This window comes from Choristoneura fumiferana, chromosome 23, assembly GCF_025370935.1.
Source record: "Choristoneura fumiferana chromosome 23, NRCan_CFum_1, whole genome shotgun sequence".
Lineage (NCBI taxonomy): Eukaryota > Metazoa > Arthropoda > Insecta > Lepidoptera > Tortricidae > Choristoneura > Choristoneura fumiferana.
In genome coordinates, this window is record NC_133494.1 from 5615840 (window position 1) to 5639894 (window position 24055).

At 37.2% G+C, this 24055-nt stretch overlaps 3 protein-coding genes across 4 annotated transcripts; 1 reads left to right on the plus strand and 2 right to left on the minus strand.

Annotated features, from left to right (window-relative positions):
• Positions 1–1426: 1426 nt before the first annotated feature.
• LOC141440991 (uncharacterized) lies at positions 1427–2461 on the minus strand. Its single transcript, XM_074105590.1, has 2 exons — positions 2337–2461; positions 1427–2251 (listed from the first exon to the last, which is right to left on the minus strand). The coding sequence occupies exons 1-2, from the start codon at positions 2446–2448 to the stop codon at positions 1638–1640; spliced, it is 726 nt and encodes a 241-aa protein (XP_073961691.1). The 5' UTR covers positions 2449–2461; the 3' UTR covers positions 1427–1637.
• Positions 2462–2885: 424 nt separating this feature from the next.
• Caf1-55 (chromatin assembly factor 1 p55 subunit) lies at positions 2886–11088 on the plus strand. Of its 2 annotated transcripts, none has more exons than XM_074106108.1 (10): positions 2886–3024; positions 3140–3317; positions 3542–3657; positions 4387–4591; positions 4851–4925; positions 5679–5867; positions 6416–6533; positions 7338–7468; positions 7884–8061; positions 8444–11088. In XM_074106108.1, the coding sequence occupies exons 1-10, from the start codon at positions 3003–3005 to the stop codon at positions 8534–8536; spliced, it is 1305 nt and encodes a 434-aa protein (XP_073962209.1). In that variant the 5' UTR covers positions 2886–3002; the 3' UTR covers positions 8537–11088. The 2 variants fall into 2 exon arrangements, with proteins under 2 accessions (XP_073962209.1, XP_073962210.1); XM_074106109.1 differs by having other exon boundaries at positions 5679–5861.
• A 489-nt stretch (positions 11089–11577) lies between these two features.
• hgo (homogentisate 1,2-dioxygenase) lies at positions 11578–17349 on the minus strand. Its single transcript, XM_074106107.1, has 10 exons — positions 17276–17349; positions 16160–16332; positions 15140–15236; positions 14436–14613; positions 13956–14076; positions 13382–13512; positions 13136–13290; positions 12764–12890; positions 12289–12470; positions 11578–12071 (listed from the first exon to the last, which is right to left on the minus strand). The coding sequence occupies exons 1-10, from the start codon at positions 17288–17290 to the stop codon at positions 11937–11939; spliced, it is 1314 nt and encodes a 437-aa protein (XP_073962208.1). The 5' UTR covers positions 17291–17349; the 3' UTR covers positions 11578–11936.
• Positions 17350–24055: the final 6706 nt, after the last annotated feature.

Below are 24055 nucleotides of genomic sequence, written 5' to 3' on the forward strand. Positions count from 1 at the left end.
TCCTGGCATTATGGCATTTTCGGAATTATTGTACCATGAAATATTGAGTGTGGATAGCAAAATAAATTATTGATACTGATATATAAATCAGCTTAATTCTAAACAAAATCCTAACCCCAATTTGAAGGTGGGCAATTAGGTACAAGTGGTATAAAGCTTAGTTTGAGCCCAGCATTACATTGAAAGGCTATGGGTAAGAGCTATTGAGATGTGGTTGATTGACCACATGTATTTATTTATGCTGTGATTGTTGATCTGAACTTGTAGTTTTACTTATTATGAGAAAGACAAAATGCACTTGTTTAATTTCGCACAACTATCTGCAGTAAGTAACGTTATAAATACAACAATTATCTGCCACTTTTAATGATATCCCTGAACAGATTTAAAGGAAATTATGTAGACATGGAGATAGTTTGAGACTGTGAAGGACATGGTATATATAGCTTTAAGGTGCGGCCACGCCGCTGCTTAAAAAACGATGACGGCACGGAATCGCAGTGACGCACCGTATGCCCACAATTTGTATCACATGCTCTCCACACCGCTGCTTAAAATACGGAATCGCAGTGACGTGCCGTAAACGCCAGGAAAACTCATGACGTTTACGGCACGTCATTGAGATTCCGCACCGTATGCCTTTCCGGTGTGGAAAGCGAGCAAAAAAAAAACGGTGCGCATATGATGCGTCACTGCGATTCCGTACCGTCACCGTTTTTTAAGCAGCGCCGCTCCTTTATTCTGAAAAATTGCAGTTCCCTCAGGTTAGTGATAAAAGGATTCTTTGCAGATGGCAACCAACAGCTAGTAAAATATAAGGTATCACTATTGGTAAATTATGTCATTCAAGTATTTCTATGATAGCACAGTAGCAGTCAAACCAGTAATTTTTTTATATTTCTGGTAATCATCTTGGGTACATTTATTAATTTGTGGAATTTACATCAACATTACCCATCATTATTTTGATAGTTATAAGTCACAAACTGCCATAGTACAGCCGTTCTTGAGTTATAAATGGTGTAACTAACACGACTTTCTTTTATATATATAGATTAATGAATCCTACATTATAATTTTGAAACAAAATTAGTATTAAACTAGTAGGTATCAATAGTTCATTGAGATGAGGCCCCAAGAGTTTTAAGGCCAATCTGAACATGGATAACAATTTTTTTAACTATAATTCAAGGTATGAAAATAGTCTACATTTCTGGTTTACATATTTACAACTTGCTGCATTATAATTAATTCCAACATATTAATAATCAATTTGGCATAAAAACATTCATCTCAACATGAAGGATTACAATATAATGGAGTCTATGATTGCTTTAAAATAACAATAAATACAATAATTTAAATGCAAAAAGTGTAGATAACAAAAGGCAAATAATTGAGCAAAATGAAATTCAAACTAGAAATTACCTGATACTATGTACAAACTTGTCCTAATTAAACTAAAATGGCAATATGTGACTAAAACGCACACTTGTCACAAATTCTCACTTATGTATAAAGGCACAAGCAATCAAAACTATGGAACATCTCTGTTTTATACTATGCGGCTAATGTTGGAACTGATCAGTCAATATATGCCCACAATTTAACAGTTAAATGATAATAAACCTCCATTACTATGCCTTCAAACAATCTTGCATTGTTGCATAAAGCGCTTGCATACAAATAGTTGCAAAAAGATACACACATGTGTCTTGGGAGAAAATTGACACACAGCGTGTCACTGACATAATTTTTTCAACCCTATCTACTGATATACCATTTAACAGGAGTAAAGCATTGGCAAAGTTGGAGCTGCTTGGTGCTGGGAACCATATCATCTTTGTGACCACATACACAACTAAGGGCAGGAAAAAGTAAGTCTCATCAAATGTTAACAGTGAAAAACTATACAGTAGTTGAACCACCAGGGAGACCAGCACTATGTCATACTTGTACAGAACAAGCTTATTCCATAAAGTGACTTCTTGAATGGGTGCAGTTTCTGGGGCAGGCGACATAAGAGCTGCCAAATCAGTAGCTACTCCGGTCAGACCATCACCAGTCGCATCCAAGCCGAAATGTTGACTGAACGATGACGGCTCCACCAACGGTGTCTCGGCCATGAAGACTCCATTATTCAGCGAACTGCTAGTGCTAAGAGTATTACTACCTCTAAAAGAAACGTCACTATCAGAAATTAAAGGAGCTTCGTAAATTTCCTCGGGAAGCAAGGTTCGAATAGGCGATCCTGAAACAAAACAATGGCTAGCATTAGGTACTTTTTCAAACAGAGCTTAATGATGCACTAGTGGCCTTTTATTACCAAACAGTACCTTTAGCGAACTCTCCCTCACATTTTCCGGCTATACGTTGAAGCCTGTTCTGAGAATTTTCCAATATTTTCCTTTTACGAGCCTCCCTGCGGGCTGCTGCTGCATCAGCCATATTCGCGTTTTGACAGTAATTGACAGTTTGCAAATTCGTTGCCATTGTTAATGCTAATATGTCAAATAATTTGATCATTTATGCTTACATGATGAAATAAATATAAAATGGTTTAAATAATAAACATATGATTTGTGAGAGTTTCAAGTAACTGGTAAAATTGCTTTATTTTGATATAAAGGCTATAAAACAGAGAAACATTTTTTTGTAGTAGTGATAACGGTATGGCAACACACAATATGTGTCACTTCCGGTCATTCCATTCATTTATTTGAATACAAGCCTTTTTACTCATTATATTCATAATGTTTTTAATAATAAACATTTTATTATTATTTTTGAGTAATATGGAATAGAAATTAATTCCTTCAGTAGTTTCGTAGCGCTTTAAAAATAAACTTTATATAACTGACTCCGGAAGTTTGTGTGCTGTCTTCTGAACAGAACAACGCCAAGGATTGTTGTTTGGCGCCTTTGCGAGGCCGGTATTTTCTGAAAAATTGCATTAGATCGTAGCCCCAAGTCAAAAGTTGTTATAGATATTCAGTTTCAATATGGGAGACAAAGGCGATGGAGGTAATTGTTTTATTAGGGATTTCGTGTTCTTCAGATCGTTTTGGCTGACAGCTTTCTTTCAATTTGTTGGTTATCGAAAGTGCTTTATGTGAGTGTAATCGGTGTTCATTCGTAGAAACCTTCGACGATGCGGTCGAGGAGCGGGTCATCAACGAGGAGTATAAGATATGGAAGAAGAATACCCCGTTTTTGTACGATTTGGTGATGACACACGCGCTGGAGTGGCCATCACTGACCGCGCAGTGGTTGCCCGACGTGACCCGACCGGACGGCAAAGACTACTCCGTTCACAGGTCTGTCAACTACTCTAACACTGGAACTGCGTGGTAGTGGTCCTCACTGACATTCAAGCATTACTTCCTTTGTTCACACTTTCCACCCTAAACATGAAGATGGCAAGTCTCATGTAATTACATTCATACTCTAATATATTCTTTCTGGAGTCACTACCAACGTACGCCCATACTTTGCTGGCAAATTTTATAAAATTTTGTTTGAGAATGATTTCTTTTTTCAGACTTATTCTAGGCACACACACATCTGACGAACAAAACCACCTCCTCATAGCCAGTGTTCAACTCCCTAATGAAGATGCACAATTTGATGCCAGTCACTATGATAATGATAAAGGAGGTAAGTTGTTGGCAATATAATATAACTTAACGCATTCACTGCCACTGATGCATATGGGCCAATCAACTTTTTTGCCAACACTAATCTGTCTGTGACATTTTTCAAACAATTGTAGGTTTTTGTTAGTTAACATGTTTTTTCGGTAATTTCATAAATGGTGTACATGAAAATATGCCATCCTATGTAAGTTCAACCTATTAAACCATGAAATATGTTGTTGGAAGTATGATTTTTTGGTAACACAGGAGACGCCCAAAGTGTCGGTAAAATAGTTGATTGGCCCATACATGCGTTTCTGGATCTTCGCCCAGTGCCGCTGTCGTAATTATTCATACATTTTGAATGCGCATGTGCATTGGTGGTACCTGTGGAAGTCACAACAGTAAATGCATTAATAACCTAATTTATTTTTTCATTTGTATAATTCAGACAGCTTGCAGGTTGCATCCATAGTGCAAAGCCTCAGACACTCAGAACCCAACTAATCTGTTACTCTAACTCTGCTTCCCTTTGGCAAGGCTTAGAAAAAGCCAGTAACACTGGCACCAGTTTCCAGACAAGCCAGTGCTGGCCTGGCCGGGGTTGTTTGGATGTGGGCCACTGGATTCATTTTATTTATTCTTGGATTATGGCTTAAAAGGACATTATTAAGTAAAAAGTTTTTAATAGGAAATGTAGTAATATAGGTACTATCTACACCACATAAATTTTACACACATTTTCTTTCAGAATTTGGTGGATTTGGTTCTGTATCGGGCAAAATTGACATAGAAATAAAGATCAACCATGAAGGGGAGGTGAACCGGGCACGATACATGCCTCAAAACCCATGTGTGATTGCCACAAAGACTCCATCTTCTGATGTCCTTGTGTTCGACTACACCAAGCACCCCTCCAAACCAGAGCCTTCTGGAGAATGCCACCCGGACCTTAGGTATTTTTTTGTTTTATAAGGCTTACATTTTATATAAAACAAATTTGTAGAAAATTAAAATAAGCTTATTTTTGCAACTTAAAACTTAATTTTTTATTTTTTGTTGAGGTCCATATTTTCCTAATTTGAAGTCTATATTGCAGATTTTTGCATGTTTTATTTGTTTAATAATAGGATAAATATTTGATTCATTTTAAAAAGTTTTTGAAACTTATAAGAAGAGCATAAAGAAACTTAGTAATTGTTACTATGTTTTCAGATTGCGAGGTCATCAAAAAGAAGGCTATGGCTTATCATGGAACCCTAATCTCAATGGATATCTTCTGTCTGCAAGGTATGGTATTGTGGTATTAATTTCTGATGGATTCTTCAGTGACCAGGGTCCAATTAAATTACATAACAAAGCACAAGCTTAGTATTCATCATCATCTCAGCCGTAGGATGTCTGCTGTTGGACATAGGCCTCCCCCATAGACCTCTAGGTGCTTCGGTTGGCAGCGGCTTGCATCCACCTTGAACCCACAGCTTTAACCAGGTCAGTTCATCCATCTCGTTGGTGGACGTCCTCCGCTGCGCTTGCCGATCCGCGGTCTCCACACGAGAACTTTACAGCTCCAACGGCCATCTGTTCTCCGTGCTATATAGCCTGCCCATTGCCACTTCAACAAGCTAATTCGCTTGGCTATGTCGGTGACCCTTGTTCTTCTACTTATCTTCTCATTTCTGCTTAGTATTAGGGAATTACAATACAGAATCGCTAATACTATTTACTTGTACTTTGTTATGCAATCAAGCTCTATTGGTAATTTTCAAAGTGTACCTTTTCTTTCTAATTTGTATTTAATTTATTCATACAAATTTTATGAGTCAGTTTTGTTTGTGACATCCATACAGAGTATGAAAAAAACGTCACAAATGTGAAGTTTTGTTTGGGACATTTTTGAAACTATCGGAATCGATTGTGCTTTTGCTTCTGAGTAGGAAAAAACCATATTTTTTCGAAAATTGAAATAAAAATTAAAAGGTACACTTTTTAGTGAAAATGCCCATAAATTAGACTCGCAAACCGACTGGAACCATTCCGCAGCGACGACCACACCATCTGCCTGTGGGATATCAACGCGACGCCCAAAGAGGGCCGCGTGATCGAGGCAAAGTCGGTGTTCACGGGACACACGGCCGTCGTCGAAGACGTGGCGTGGCATCTCCTCCACGAGTCGCTCTTTGGCTCCGTGGCCGACGACCAGAAACTCATGATATGGGACACCAGGTTATTGTAATGAATGTTGTAACATTACATTTTTCAATGGTGCAGTAGATTTGTAAACAATATCATTACTGTTTTGAATATAGCTTGGATCAGAAATCAATGAGTAAGTTCATTCAGTAAAATTATCGGTTGAGTACATGCTTTTTAAAAATTAGTGCCAGTCAGTATATGTCAAGAAGATTCCATTTGAAGATCATTCCTATTATTTTATCATTAGCGCAGAAGCTTCATTTATCAATTTCAAATAAACACCAAATTTACTGCATCATAAATTCCATTTGTTTTTAGTAAAATCATCTGACATTTCTTGCTGTATAAATAATTGCCAATTGCCAAAAATTGAACAAAAGCTTTTTGTAACTTTTATTGCCTAAAATCAGCAACTTCAGTTCATTGTAAAATATCACTAGTCCATAAGTATGAAGTCACAACTAATAGCAAAAACTCATTTTAATCTTGTGTATCATAATCATACATTTTACTAACAAACCCGTTGCTAACTTACTAGTGTTAGTACTCAGTATAAGTATCTGAGCAGTGCATTCTGTGTTCAGGTGTAACAACACGTCCAAGCCATCCCATACTGTGGACGCTCACACGGCGGAAGTCAACTGTCTCAGCTTCAATCCTTACTCCGAGTTCATCTTGGCCACCGGCAGTGCGGATAAGACTGTGAGTTTACTGTTAGATTTTATTTAACAGGAGAGAAAACCAAGTTAACTTGTAGGGAGCATTCTTGTTGGGTAACATGGACTTTTTATTGTGTGTCATACCCTCACTTTTCTCATCCAACCCTATGGTGTGGGATATCGTTGGATAGGTCTTTAATTCATTCATTCATTGCGGGGTTAAGATGATTTTTTGATTCAGTGATCTGTTTGCGAAATATTCAACTAAAGTGCAAATTTTCATTAAAGTCGAGTAAAGGCTAGTGTTTTAATTAGAGATGGGCCGAACATGGGTTACACCGAATACGAATATTCGGCCGAATGTTCTGTAAAACTTTTACCGAACTGAATATTCGGCATAATTGATTCCTAAGTAGAAACTAGAAATATGATCCATTTTTTGTTCATCCATGATCCATGTTTTGATTGAATCATGATAAAGACCTGATTGATTATATTTGTTTATTATTTTATTATAATAATGTTCACTGTAGCTTAATGTGTAAACAAACAGCTACATACTACATATATTTTGTTTGTAATCTTTTTTATGTGCTGTTATTTGAAATAAAGCTACCGTGCCAACACAAACATAAAGCCTCACTGTACCTCATAAAAATAACACATTTAAGACTCAACATACATGGGCCGCATCAGCCGCATGGCTCAATACAGCAAAAGTTCGAGTATCACATTGCCGATCATTCGGTGATTTGGCCGAATATTCGGTAAACTTGCCGAATATGCCGAATACCGAGTATAAAACAAATGTTCGGCCCATCCCTAGTTTTAATGACATTGTGTGTAGGTGGCGCTGTGGGACCTGCGCAACCTGAAGCTGAAGTTGCACTCGTTCGAGTCGCACAAGGACGAGATCTTCCAGGTGCAGTGGTCGCCGCATAACGAGACTATCCTCGCCAGCAGTGGCACCGACCGCAGGTACTTGACTTCATCATTCTTAAGCTGTGTAATTGTATCGACTTCGCGCGGCAAATCATCGAAAACTGGGTCGCGCGCGCGGTAGCCGTGCACTATGAATACCGTGCCGCCGCGCGCGGCAGCTCCAACAAAATAGGTTTGCCTCGGTCGAACAATGCTGACGCGACAGCTGCGCTAAGTCGATACGCAGGTGTGACAACTTTACTCGCTGCCAATTTGTAATGTTTTTGGAACTTTATCGTATTTTTTACGTATTTAACTTCTTTTCACGTGTATTACGTTCATAGAAATTACATCGTAATGGTTTATACATTTTGACGCTACTTCGTTTATTTATTTATTATTCATTATAATATCATTCATGCAGATGTTTCGGATCGATAAAATAATTCCTAAACTTGTTTATTGCCACCAGGCTTCACGTGTGGGACCTGTCAAAGATCGGCGAGGAGCAGTCGGCGGACGACGCGGAGGATGGCCCTCCGGAGCTGCTGTTCATCCACGGCGGCCACACCGCCAAGATATCAGACTTCTCCTGGAACCCCAACGAGCCCTGGGTTATTTGTTCCGTGTCCGAAGACAACATCATGCAGGTATGACGTCTGTGACGCTAAATTTGGTTATGCTATTCTTATTTTCTACACGTTGAAGCAAAATTGGTTGTGCCGGTTTTGTTTAAAGCTAATTTATCCGATTCGACTGGTTGTCCATCGTACGACTATATTTGATTATTTGTAATGTAAGTTCAAAATATTACCGTGGACGCTTTAGAGTGGACCCGCCTCATAGAAATCGGCTAATAATACAAGAAGATAGGCAGCTGCGTCTTGACTTACGTCCTATACTGCGCTCGCCAACCCGCTTGCCTAGCGCGGCGAGTATTGCCAACCTCCAGCAGTGGAAGTCCCATAGTTGATTTGATATGCTGATGATCATGAAGTTTAATCAAATTAATTAACCCATCTTGACTTTCAGGTGTGGCAGATGGCTGAGAACATCTACAACGACGAAGAGCCCGAGACGCCTGCGTCAGAACTGGAGTCTGGCGTCAACGTCAACCACGGCTAGATACGTCATACCACATCGCCCGCGCGCCGGTGCGGAAACACGGAAACCTTGTGCAACCATGTTCGTATTTTCAGTTATCATAACCTTTTCAATGTCAACTTTACAATCTTTACTACCGTGGACATATTTTTCGAATAAACCAGCGTGTTTTGAAGTGATATAGTGATTTACTGTCATTTGGTGCAAATGGAAAATGGACAACTTGAAATTATGCGTCAAAGCAGAAAAATGACAATTTGAAATGCATCAACAAGGAAAATTTACCATCGTGAATATCGTCGAAAATGGAATCTTGTCCAATAGTAAAATTGACAAATTTGATGTATGCCGAAAAGAAAAAACGACAACTTGTATTTACGTCATCATCATCGTGTCAGCCAATTCACTGCATGCATTTATGTATTATGATGAATTTTAAATATTTTCCAGCCGAAATCATTTGTTTTGGGCCTATGTATTAAGTTATGACTTCATTTAGATAACATTGACTTATTGCTTATTTAATTTTGTTCCTAATTTATAATGAACAATATTCCAAATGGTCAAATTTTCCATTAGCACCAAATGACAGTAAATCGATATAGTGCATAATGTATTTCCTCCGGGAATCGAGTCAATACGACGGCACCTGAAGTGTCAATAAATTACTGTATAAATGAGTGACATTTTAATTTCTATTAATTTGGTACTTTATCATTATAGTGTCAAAAGTCAAAACGGCTGTATGATGGGTACTGAAGCTAATTGAGAGCACGATAAATACGAAATTTTCCGAAAATCATTATGTACTATGTACATCTGTACGAGTATTTCATCCGAGAGTTCATTAAAATAGAATGTTAGTCGAGCCTAATATTCTAATGCAATATAATTATTCAACTCGGCATAACATAAAAGAGGCAAAAAAACTGGTGTTCTGATGAAGTGAGCATGTTTACCTGGTGAGTTAATTTGTAACAAATGAATGCACATATGTGCAATTGTTATGTTCATAACATCGTCATTTTAAAGTGATAAAAATCATGAAGATAAATTTTCATTGTACAGTCGTCATCAGATATTTCGAAGCTGCCAAGGTAATCAAACATATCGAAACATGAACTCTTAACACCTTAATAATAGAGTGCATATGACGATATTTTTGACCACCTTGGCCGCTCCGAAATATTTGATGGCGACTGTACACTCAGATACATTGGCCGTTTACATTGAAAAGGTTAATCGTAATTATCGTAAACAACAGTGAAACGGTGCTCTAAGATTACACCTCAGCGTGTCGCGGTGTAATCATACACAGAATAGGCTACTGTTTGGAATATGCACCTAATTCACTGATTCACTGTCAATGAGATGAATAAAACCAAAATGTGGCACCCCGTAATCCTGCCTGTAAAACAGGTTCCTTCGCGTAATAGTTGTATCTTTTTTAATGAATGTTGGAATAAAATAATGTTTATAAATGCACATGAATTTGACAAAAATAAATGTTGGTTGTAATTATTGTAAAATGAAGCTGTCATGGAAATGTAGCAAAAGAAAATGGAAATATTTTTTGCCTGCTTAATTGGATTCATAAACTTTTATTTTTTTACTTTCTGTAGTATTTCAACTCTTATTCCATAACACAGTATTGACACGAGTAAGACGCCCGCAGAGTAAAAAGCTATCTTAGATTGTCCAATACCAGAACCGCCGTTTACTGGTTTTTACTCGTCGCTAGATAAACTGATTTACATCAGCTTGGGCCAGCAAATAACCGCAAACAGCTTTGCATCTATAAGTTACTTACTCGTGTTCGGTATCCGACCCTAAAAACCTGTAGAAAATATAATCAAATTTAGTCTAGCTAGTTAATATTAAAGTATTGATGATTGTCAGGTTGTGTTATCATGTCAGAAACATTAATACTTGGCCCCTCAAGCGTATCCTATTATTACTATAAGAAACCTGTTCACCTTTGTCATCATAAAGCAGTCTAACTGCATTTTTGATTATTTATTTTACTGAAGAAATGCTGCAGTTTTATTCTTGTATCGAGTTTGGACCCTTCAGTAACTGAAATATGCAAAGTACACAAACAATTTTTTTTTCTTAGTGCATAAAGACTACAAAGCCTTACATTGTGAGTACATCTTTGCAACACAAAGGGAGTCAAATTTTCGTGAATCTCGTTCTGATCAAATTACGTTCTTTTTCTTTTTTGCTATTTTTTTACTTTCATATCGTTAGTTCAATGCACAATTGCAAATACTTTGATGGCAGAAAGTTTTACTTTTAATTTTATGGCTACTACAGCGCAGTGTTTCAAGCCATCAATAATAATAAAATATTTTGTATGAATTCGTTGATCGAATCCACTGTTCACAAGTTTTCTGTAGCCCCACAGTGGTGTTTTATTTATTCGTTTATCCATAGATTCTGGTTCCAGAATTGTTTTCTGCATATTTCTTAGGTGACGCGACTGAATGAGGGTTATTTTGTAATTTTAATGCAGTAATGGATAATAATTTTAAGTCCCGCTATTATTACGAATAAAATAAGTAATACGTATATTTGAATTGTTTTTTTTTTTTTTTTTTTACCGTTCCTGCGTGTACATACATACTAGCGCCAAATTATCTCATTAACCCCCGACGCAAAAAGAGGGGTGTTATAAGTTTGATCGCTGTCTGTCTGTGGCACCGTAGCTCGTCAAACTGGTGGACCGATTTGAATGCGATTTTTTTATTTGAAAGCAGGTTTTCTAGCAATGGTTCTTAGACATGTTTTATCAAAATCGGTTCAGCCGTTTTTGAGATATTGAACTTTGAAGTGACAATGTCGGGGTTTTCCAACTTTTTTTTTGGTTAGGTTATATTTCAAAAATTCCTTTTTCTCAGGGTCCCTACTGAATTCCAATCGCAGCTAGCGTGTCGTGTAGCTTTGCGGACTGCAATGGAATATGCAGTCGCCAAATGCGGTTGGTTACGTTAACTACGCCTATAAAGGTCCTAACTAAAGAATATAATTATAGAGGGATGGTTATAACAGAAAAAATGCAATAACTGCAATAACTTTGTTATTCGGATATTTACAAGTCATTTTTCATAAACACATTTCCTTTTGAAATGAAGGTTTGTCTTACCTAATTGTTATCTACATATTCAGTTTACAAACTAAATAATAAAAAGAAAACAGAGAAGTCTCTTCTTGTAAGTGTAAAAGCAAAACAATCTTATAACTAACAATTAGGGTTTCTGCGCCAGGCTAGTAGGCCCCCCCAAAAATCAAATTTTTCATAAACCGAACAGTCTCCTCATGTGTGTAATGTATTGCTAAAACGGCAAGAGTGAAAGCCATAAAAAAACACCATTTAGTGATATTTCGCCTGTCAAGAAACCCGTATTGAGAACGCAAATGTTTAAATTTCAATCTTATCAGAGAACAGCTTGGGTAGTTCCTGCCAGCACTCGTAGTATTTCGCGTCTAGTTTCTGGCACGTCTCTGCGCCCCACTTAGTGATAGCCATGCTGAGAGATGATTCGAACATGAACGCCTGCCGAAAAATAAGAAATATTATTTGTGTAGAAAAAAAATCTTGATTTTTCTGTATACTTAACTCAAAAGCCTCACATTTTTGAGTTACGACAGTTTTTGATTTCATGTACGATCTGGTAGCGATTGTACGAGCAAAAATTGAACGAAGACGGATTTGGCGTGAGCGTGCCGAGTTATGATCAGCGAGCGAGTAAGATGGCGTGAACAGTCCTTACCTGAGTGCCAAGAGCGATCTTCTGCGGCTTCAGCTCAGCCTTTGACGCCGCATTGAAGCACTGCGCGTCCGGGCCGTGCGGTGTCATCATGGAGTGGAGCGACGCGCCGCCTGGACGGAACCCGCCCTCCTTCGCCTCGTACGCACCCAGGATCAGACCCATGAACTCGCTCATGCAGTTCCCTGACAAAATCATCCACGAAGTGCATAATTTCTTATGGTAGAGCACACAAAGTAAAGCAATTAAAACAGGTAAGTAGTCAAAAAAGTATGGAAATTTCCATAATTATTAAAATTAAATAACACATGTATAGTAGTCGAGGTATGCCCGATATGTTTAGAATCAATTCGAGATTCTTTGTCAAGGTCAGTTAAAAATGGAACTCCTCGTGGTTGATTTCCCGTTCAAACTGACTTTGATAAAGAACCCCAGATTTAAATTAGTGAAAGTAGATTATCATCTCATGGTCACTGACTGTGGTAGTAGGGCGGTCGGAAGGTGTCTTCCTGCACGGACCAGCGTGGCGGAAAGATCACGAAGTCCGCGATGGCCACGCCGGGCTTCGTTGATGGACACGTCAACACCGTGAAGATTGACGGGTCCTGAATAGAATATTATTTGAAGTTCGCTAGAATGAATGTGAGGATGTGAGGTTTTATTTAATTTTAGAATACTATTTTGATTAAAGTGCAATTTTCACTGTCATTGGACACACTCTTGAAAAAGGTCTTCAGAAAAGATCGAAACTAGTCGGGACTGTTCCTGATTTACAATCGTGAGTTGAACCGTTTGTAATTTTTAGTCGTATCATGTCTCACGAGAGACATAATATTAATGTGCAACTTACACAATGATCGAAGGAGACAGAATTGATAACCATGAAGTTGGCGAGATTGTATTTGTAGGGCACGTAGTTGCCGTGCCACGCCACCACGTCGAACGGAGAGTGGCGCTGTTGCGCCGCGAACAGCGCGCCTTGGTACTTGCTCACTATCGTGAAGTCTGCATAGGACACACCAACAAATTATAGTACTTTGTACAACCGTTGTAGGACGCTGTGGTTAACGCAATATTAAGTTAATAGGATAAATACTAATGTTATCTTCGTCGTGATATTTAGCGACTGGCGTGAGGAAGTCTCGTGGGTTGGCGAGTCCGTTCGCACCAATAGGTCCCAGGTCGGGCAGCTTGAAATGCCCGTCAAACACCTCCAGAATGTACCCCCTGTGGACATAAACAAACCATTATACGATTACGACGACGACATTATACGATACGATTGGTTGTTAATATTCTCTAGGAGCCTCTTAAGTTGTACAGTCGAGTTCATAAACTTGTGAGCAAAAATTTTATCAAAAATATCAGAACACGCTTCTACGCTGTTAACAATAGAGTCGTGTCTGTGGTAGTGTTCAGATATTTTTGATCAAACTTTTGCTTACAAGTTTATAAACTCGACTGTAGATTTGAGGGAGGAGGGAAAGGGGATTGTTCATGGGCGATTTTCTGATTGGCATACTAAAAAGTGTAACCAAAGAGGAAGGAACGTGCCCAAGAAAATAATCCAAAAATTGGCGTGACGTTTACTTATGGCTGGTCTCCAACTCCAAAGTAAGTACCTAAATACGAGACGTAGTTTAGTTCCATGGCTATACAAGATAAATTACCTAGAAGGTCCATCGACAGCCACTGCGAATCTCATGCCGAGTTGGATAACGGCGATCTCGTTCGGAGCCACCTCCATTACACCGAACTCTGTGGTGATCGTCAGGGTGCCTTGTTGAGGGACTGGAAGGAACATTACGAGGTTGTAAGTAAATCCTACAAAATAAAGCGCGTCGGAAATTTGTAAAGTTACTTAAGTTATTTATACCATGTGATGCAGTATTAATAACTTAAGTGTTTCTTTTAAAGCGCCTTTTGGCTTAGGAGGGCAGATAAGTGAAACCAAACCACTAAGGCTACTACGGTTCCTAAGGCTCGTATAGTAGGAATTATTTGAGGTGTTCCGATCTCGTTAACAGCCAACCTTTCGAATAAAGCCATTGTATTCTATTATGTCCTCAAGGCTAACCGCATAGTGCGTATTGCAGCCTTAGGATATAACGCGTTAAAAACGAAGAGATTTCGTAGAGACAAATTCATACCGATGAGGAAGTCTCCATCGCTGCTGTAGAAGGCGCTGTTGTCCATCGATTTGTTGCAGAGATAGACGTGGATGGCGAGTCCGTGGCGGGCGCGGGCGTCGCCAGCGCCGCAGACCGTATGCAGGCCGCCTACGAAGTCTACTGGGCTCGCAGGCAGGTCGAAAGGCAGCCAGCGAGACTGGGAAAAGATACACGATGCTTTTTAAATTGATTAGCAATATTTCAGCAAATAGAAAAAAAAAGAAGGAACGAAAGATTTATTTTGGTTCCATTAGTACCTACCACCATCTTACAGTAATAAATTCCTACCTATTCTACTTACCTATTCTGGAAATTTTTGATGCAAAATGTACATAACTACATCTTGAATGAATTTGTATCTATGAACGTCTTTGATAGTTTCAAAGGCGTTATGAAAGACGTACATATGTGGGGTTTTCGGGTTCAAAAGAAGATACTAGTACCCGTAAATATTCCAATTCGGTGGAATCGAGTTATTACGGCGCCACGTCACTAGTATGTCGCATGTTATGGTTACAAGTTACGGCTGAAATTGACAACGGCTGAGCCTCTGCATCATTTGCTGACAGTCCACTCTCTTAACCCTCGTAAAACATATCTATCAAGTAATGTCATGCAACCACTTTTTTTGGAATCTTAATTATTTTGTTAAATGAAGATAAAGTACAAGGTAGGTATAGTACCTGATTGGGGTCAGGTTCCTGTTCGTCCCACTTGTGCGTCAAGTATTTGGCAACATCCAGTCGTTTAAAAGGCTTGTGGACCACTGAAGGACGAATCCTGAAACATAGAAGTTATATTACGCTTTTGAACACTGCTCGTATCGTTTTCCAACTACTTATACTTGGTTTCGATAGGTATTTTACTAAATGTAAACAAAAAAACGTCAATTGATGTCTTAAAAATTGAAATTCTCCCATGAAACTATCTAAACATTTTACATTTCTGTATTGAAATTCACTAGTTTAGTTTGTATTAGGTACATGATATAGATAAGTAAAATGTTTAAAATCTGGCAGCTGAAGTTTGTTTACATGTACTTAAATACCTATCCAAACCAAGTGCAAGGTCCGCCCAGTGCCGCCATCATAATTATTTATACATTTTGAACGCACATGTGTCGGTGGCACCTGTGGTCAATAAGTCAAGTCAGGTCTCAGGTGGCAGTGAATGCGATAATAGGCCCAGCTTTATCTATCCTTCATGAGTATTTATTTGATATTAATTTCAACTTGATATCTCCACGCGCACGCGTTTCTCTGAGAAAGGGTCTCGGCAGACGGACGGAAAACAAAGCAATAACCGTCGCTATACCCACTACATCGTATATGCCATGACCGTATTAGGAACGTGTCAGGCCGCTGTCAAGCGCATACATGAACGCGACGCGACGGTTGGTTAGGTCAATCAAGTCAAGTGGCAGTGCGATAATAGGCCAGCTTTATCTATCCTTCATGAGTATTTATTTGATATTAAACTTGATATCTCCACGCGCACGCGTTCCTCTGAGAAAGGGTCTCGGCAGACGGACGGAAAACAAAGCAATAACCGTCGCTATACCCACTACATCGTATTGCCAGGGCGCCAAGCGACGGCGACGGTTGGTTAGGAAACGTGCTGTCAGTCTTCAATACGAAGAATTTTTGCCTAAAGTATATATTAGGGCGCCTAATCCCCTCGTTAGGTTAAAACTGTGAATTTACCTGTAGAACCAGGTTCGTCGATTGTCATGCCGCGGCGCCGTGAAGGCAGACCCGGATATCTGTTCCGCGTAGAGCCCGTAAGCGCAGCGCTGCGGCGTGTTGCGGCCGACTGGCAGGGCGCCCGGCCGCCGCGGGTCCTCCGATGACAACTCCGAGCCGAAGCCCGACAGGTACTAACACAAATTGGAATGAGAAATAAAATTCGGGCTTCTGACTATGAATGCCGTACATGAGCATTTTCACTTAAAATGGTGCTATTTTTTTTCTTTCACAATCAGCTAATTCTGGGTTATCCTTTCCCAGAATCATGAGCACTATTGATTTGGACGAAGAAGTGTCCCAAAAATTTTTGTCGTTTTGCGACTTTCTTTCACACAAAATGGACACACAACTTTTTTTATGGAATAGGGGGTAAACGAGCAAACGGATCGTCTGATGGTAAGGGATTACCGTCGCCCATGGACACTTGCAACGCCAGAAGAGTCACAAGTGCGTTGCCGGCCTTTTAGGTAGGAGTACGCTTTTTTCTTGAAGGCTTGAAGGTCATATCGGTCCGGGAATACCGCAGGCGACAGTTCATTCCAGTTTTGCTGGACATAACAAAGTTTATGGAAAATTAGGGGTAATTTTTTTTCTTCGTCAAAATCAATAGCTCGTGATTCTGAGTAACATAAACCCAGAATTACCTAATTCTAAAAGAAAATAATTTAACGCCCGCCGTGTTACGCCTCGGGGTTTCAATATTAATACTATTATTGTCCTATTTTTATCTTGTCATAATAATTCGATTCTTGGTGCGATGTGGTAGCCAGCAGTGTTTCCGTAACTAATACAAAAAGAGCAGATTTTTAGTTGAGAATCAATTATGTACTTTAAAACACTTCCTAAGTTAAAACGCTATAGAACCATCCAGAATTAATTCTGAGATCTGGGAGGACAACAACAATAAATAGCAATTAAGAGCTTATCTTCTCACGTTAGTCAATAAAACACAAAGTATATTTCACTCCGCGACCTTGTAAAAAGTAAACAAACAAGTTAAAAGAAAGTATTCAAACGAGTGGTATCACTAAGCAAGCATTTGTCATAGTAAAATAGGAGATTATATAATCTTACCTTTAATTCTGCCATTTCCAGTTTAGTGATCCAGGCGGTGCGCACTAAGGTCGGCAACGAAGTATCGAGGTGTTGACTAGGAGGCTGGTATATAATTTCTACGAGTATGCTAATACGGCCGGTTTGGTACCACAGATAAATGGGAGGCTACTACGAAATTCGAAAATCGAAGTTCGTATCGTACCGTCCCTCTCACTCTCATATTAAATAATATTAGCGTCAGCGGGACGGCATGATACGAAGTTCAAGTTTTGCACTTAGTAGTACAGGGTCTGGTGTTAAGGGGAGTAATCTTGAAAACGCGTATTATCATGCTTAGTAAACAATCGGTGAGGTGAGTGGAAACAAATGTATTAACTTGTTTTGATTGGAGTGAAATTCCATTGTTGTTATATTTAATGAGAAAAAACATACCTAATATTTCGAGTACATATATTTTTAATAACCTATTCGTCAGGCTTTATAACACTGTGGGTATAACTACAAATAGTGTCGGCCTCACGCGGGCCCGGGTACAGAATACAATATCGCGTCAAGCCATAATTAGTGCAATTGCACTCTTGTAATTTAAAAAAGTTTTTATCTCGATTTGGCACTCAGTCTTTAAATAGAAACTACCGTGAGCCATTGACATAAGTATTACCTACACGTTGCACGACATGTTTCGAACCAATTCCTTATTATTAATTAATGACTATTAATAATGATGTGAATGATCCGAGTATCTCATTTTAATAATTACGGCATCTAGTCCTTTTTAGTTTCATCCTCATCCCCGACCCCAAAGTACAGTCGAACAAACTGAATCATGTGTCAGGGTGAAACCTTTGTACTACTAATGTCTTATTGATATCCCATATTTTAGTTAATAGTCAAATTGATTATTAAAAGGTTCCACCCTAGTATATTAATCAATTCAACTGTACTTACACTCTGTATATTTATTATCTACCTTAAAATCACACAAATATAAAATAATTTATCGAAGATATTGCACCACCTTGGATTAATATGGTGTAAGAATAATATAAGAATAAATACCTACTTTATTATAGGTGACCAGACCACTAATACTGGTATAGTAAGAAAGGGTAGATAATAAAAAAAAAAGACTGGCATATAAGCAAATTGAACAAAATGTAAATAAAGTAATACGTAGTAGTACGTATAGTATTTTCCAAGTTAGAATTAAATCAAAACATGTAATAACTTTATTCAATACAATGCAATAAATAGTTTATTTATATCTCGTCTTCACAAACCAGTCCTAGAGGTGTTTGTAACTGGTTTCTTGAATCGTACGACATTTATTCATTTGATAAGGTAGGTGTGCCGGCTACGTATATTCCGTAGATAAACGGGCCTGCTCTATAAAGTTTGTTAGAGAAGAAGCAATAACAAAAACATCATGTTATTTCAAGGGAATGAATAAATTCTTAGTAATGTTACTCTTATTAAGTTTTTGTTAAAAATGAGAATGAGCAAATTGTCTTGATTAAATTAGTTTCACGAAAGGTAAATGTTGATATAACGGTCTCATAGGGAAGTATAGTACATGTTTAAAATATAAGTGAAGCAACTTTATCTCTCTTACAAATAATTATAGGCTCAGGATCAAATAAAAATATAGTCCGAGTTCATAAACTTGTGAGCAAAAATATCTGAACACGTCTCTATTGTTAACAGCGTAGAAGTGTGTTCAGATATTTTCGATAAAATTGTTGTTCACAAGTTTATGAACTCGACTGTACATAGCCACGAATATTAATCCATACGACACTTCGTAGTCCTCGAAGAAAAATCCATGCTCTGCAATTTAAAATGATTTGAAATGACGCGCAATGACCGACTTTGCTTGATTACAGCTAGTCTTTTTAGGGAATCGCCGCGCCAGTTGAAGGCTGCTCGGTCAGGTGAGCCGGCAAACGGTGTTTGTCTCTTCGGAGAAACTAATCAAGGTTGCGTAATGACTGATGCAGCCACCAATGTGAATAATAAATATTTGACGACGGTAATTGGAATAGTACCCTAAACATTTAAAAGGGATTGTTTGGCAAAACGCATTGAATCATATTTATTAAATATACCATTTTTTCATACAAATTGAAGTGAAAGCCAAGCAGCTATTCCAAAATACGCATTTAATGCAGAGGCATCGGACACTTATGTGCAAAAACTAGAATGAGTAGCAAGATGAATGACCCTTTTATAACCACACTTATATGAACGACGCTCAATTTTTTTTGTTGCCGTATTCTAAAAATAGTCCTAGTGTTTGTGTTTTCATATAGGTAAATCTGCAATGAACATTAATAAAATCTAAATTAACGATTTAGGGTCTACTCTACTCCATATCCAAACTATGTAAGTATTTATGTACCTATATTAGTGACGGTGACGCCTATTTAAAATAATTAAATAAAACGTGATTTACTTCCGCAAATGTTTATTTATTTCGTTTATATGAACAATAATGTTAAGCATTTCGAATGTTTTTTGTATTCGAGTACAATTAATGACATTACAATGGGACTATACTACAATGGAACGAGGGACGACTCTTCAACCGCTAGTCTACACATTTCCAATAAATTTAATTTGAAAACAAATTAATTCATAATCAAGGCAAGAATATTCAAGTAGTTGAAGAATTATATTGAATATGATTGAAAATATGAGGGTGATAATTACTGAAACCACTTTACAATTTCATTACAGGAACTACATTAATTCACATACAGCATGATTTTATTATTATTATTGTTCGTAATAATACTTTATAATAGCTACCAATTATGCGCGACTTTTGATGCTAGTGTTACTTGTATCCAGTTCAGTGAAAAACCATGAACGCTGTCGCTTATTCGTTAGAACAGCGAGGAAAGTTGGACTGACATTGTAAGAGAAAACCCTAGCATAGGTTTAGTCGCGAGCGCACCATCGACACACCAATAGAAGATATTGTCATCATTTGAATTAATTTAATTTGGAAAAGAATCATAATATCACTGACAAAAACATTGCGTGCTAATATAGCTAATAAATAACATTAACTTAATACGATCATACATTTCATTATAATAATAAGCTAAAACATCGACTAATAATATTATTATGCAACAATAAACTTAATAGTGAACAACACAAATCACAGAGACGTAATCAAAAGCGCATAAATACCATATAAGCGCTCCACAACGATTATAATGTAAAATTGATCATTATTAAATTATACAAAAATAGGCCGATAAAAAAAATTACACCCTGTATTAAACTAATGAAAAACTTGGTAAACATAATTCATAAAGTAACTTAAAATCGCATAAAAATATATAATCTTGAATGTAAAAATAAACATGCATATGGTATTCGACAAAATGATCATAACATCTATTGATTCACTAGAGCCTACCCTAACATATATTAATATCACACGGCCATACAGTGGCCTTATGCATATACGTAATGATATCATACATTGATATATTTGGTAACAATTTGAATAGCAACCACTGGAAAAATTGTTCTAAGCGTAAAGGCCGGGCCCAAAAATACAAAATACAACCAATGGTACTTCACAAACGAGTCAAAATAATTTTAAAGTCAAGTTAAAAAAAAAACGAAACCATTAAAAATAGCTTTAAAAAAATAAAGCTACAAAAGGTTCGACATTTTTTGTTCACGTATAAAATCTACTCTACTTTAGCCAGCACTCGCCAAGCGGCCATATTCTGTAAAACTTGCAAGAGTTATTGTTGTCCTAATGTCCGTTACGCAAAACTCGCGAGTTGAAGTAACGCGTTTTAATTCAACGTTTCGTCTCTGAATAGGTACTTATGCACAGCATAAAACATCAAGTTCAAGTTTCAGAATGGCGCGTTCTCACAAAACTCTGCCAAAGCCAACTGCGATACCTCCAACATACAAACAAAATAAAACGTAAATGTTACGCAGCATTCAGTTTTGAAAAACGAAATCGAATTATTTCAGTTAAGATATACTTGGAAGATATGCAATTATCATTTTTAATATAATAAATAGATCAAGCCGCGTAAATATTGTCATAAAATACTACATATATGTTTACAATCGTTAAAAGTCCGAAAACGTCAATATCCATAAGTAATTTCATTTTCTAAAGAATACTCTGTATTACAAGGAATGGCTAATCGAATATTCCGTTAAATATCGCGTACAATGCCTTATTCTACAAATATTAAAAAGTTATGAGTTATTTTGGGAGTATTTGCTACGCTGACAGGTTTTTGTATGATCGTGTGGGGAAGGGGGTACAATTTAACTTGATCGTGCTTTTAGCATGTTTCACAGAAAAACGTCTAGGATAGCTTTGCGACAAGTTAATTTAAATTGTACTATTCAAACTAGGCATAAAGTAAGTTTTTTTACAAAAAAAAATTAAACGATTAATTATAAATCGTCACGATTACTTGAACTATGGCAAAGCTTTTAGGCACGAATAGCACAAACTTCGAACCTTGTTCAGTGAAAAACTTACTACAAGGAACCTGAATTTCAAATTAGCTCTCAAGTCTCACCATATAACGAATTGAAGTTGTTGAGGTCTGTTATTGTAAATATTGTGAAGCTGTAATCTTGTTATTACACTTAACAAAAACTTACTTTTAAGCAGAATTAAATAAACTGTATGAAGTCAAATCGACCAACTCATGTCACAATTGTAATCTTTTGAAATTTTTGTTTTATTGTTATTATATAATTGTACAAACTTTATTGTCCTAACTACGTTAATAAACCAAATTACAACGTTAGAAAAAATAGTTTAATAAGAGATACTATTGAATTATATGAAGTTTATCTAATATTTAAAGTTAGTTTTATTATTCCTTGAATTTATATCTATGATAACACCATTAACGCGCCATCTAAAAGCCGGAGAATTTTTCCAATTAACAAGTAAGCAATAAAATTTATCTAAAATTAAACTTAACAAATAACCTTCACGTGTTTTGTTGCTAAGGGCATGAAGTTACCGAGCTAACAGTTTATTTTTATAAGGTAGAAGATGCGTATAGACGTTTTTTATCTCATGCTGTAGTCTATTTTCTATCATTCTGATAGACTAAAAATACTTAATCACCCGTAAAAATCGTCTAGATATAATCACCAAAACAAAAGGGTTTCATATATTTTATAAATATTTTTTTATTTTAACAATCATTAAATCAATATTTTAAACATTTATGTTCTAGTAATAAACTGGCTCACAGTAAGAAATGGCTAGCTAATGCAAAGAGTTATAATATAGCGGGGAAAAAGCCTTTTTTCTCTTCATTGTGACCGTTTTTGAAGCGCTTCTTCTTTAGTAACTTATATTAAAATAAATCTACTCTTACTTTTCGACTGTTGGTCTACAGACCGTTCGCTCCAATAGTCTGGGCTCAACCACATATATAATATCCGATGCAGGCCCTATACGACGAAGTGCAAAATTCGAACTTCGTATCATGCCATCCCGCTGACGCTAATATAATTTAATACGAGAGTGAGAGGGACGGTACGATTCTCGAATTTCGGAGTAACCCCCCCCCCCCCGTCTTTCCAGCGCAGACGTTGCGAGACGGCAGTATACTTATAGCGGCTGCTCATGCAAACTATTAGAGCGGACAACCGTACAATTCAAACTAACTTACATTATTTGCGTCGAAAGAATTGCACGAAAGCTACGGTATCATAATTTTTATAAATAGTCGATTTAAGTCGACAACATCTGTTTCATTAGATCTAGAGCTCATTTACAAACGCGGATATCCGCTATCCCACGTTACCTTATGTACTACTGCTAAGGCAACATCTGCGTCCATTCTGCTTCGAATTTGGAGTGGGCTGTGCTACAAGCGACTTTTAAGCTTTACTCGCTTATGTAAATGCATTCGGATTTGTATCGCAAAACATTAAACAACACACATCTAGAGACAAGAGACCAAGTATTAAAACAACCTTACTCCCTTTCGTTGAATGGTTTATTATGTTCAACAATGGTGCCGCAATATACTATGATAACAATCTGATATCTGTTTCGGAATCACCGATGGCTCGTTCCTTACAATTTTCCTTTTTTAACACCCAAACTTCTATTTTTGCATCATCCTCCTTTGACAACCAAAAACAATCCCTCCTTCTCTCTTGTTTTTTTTTTTTATCATCCGAAGCCAATTCCGGAGTTGCCTTTTAAAAAATCATAACATTCGGCCATCCGACATCGTGCCGACTCCTGGCGCACGAATTTGTATAGTCGATCAAGAACTCTCTTGGAATTGCATGTCACTTGTGCGGCTAAAACATCATGGACTAATGTCACACACATGTATTTATGCATGTATGTTGTATATTATCTATATATATATATGCACACACACATATATATTTTAGTACTCATAAAAATAGTAACTTGCTCGACTATACTTAATTAACTACTATTACAATTCGAACGGTCATAAATTACACACATCACAGATCAAACACAACCGACTGTACAGTTAGTACAGGAATAATTTAAGCCGTAACATCTTTTATTACCAAATTGTGTACTAAAATTATTTTAATCATAACAGATCATCAACTAACACAGCCGCGTCTTACCATTACTAATTCTTAGAACAAATTGTTATTAAATTATACCAAGGAAAACAATAGGGTTCATAAACCGAGACACAATTATATGAGAAAGTTAAAACCTTATTTAACTTTTCTATGACAAAATAAATATATCAATGAAAATCATAACATTCTGCTTAGAAC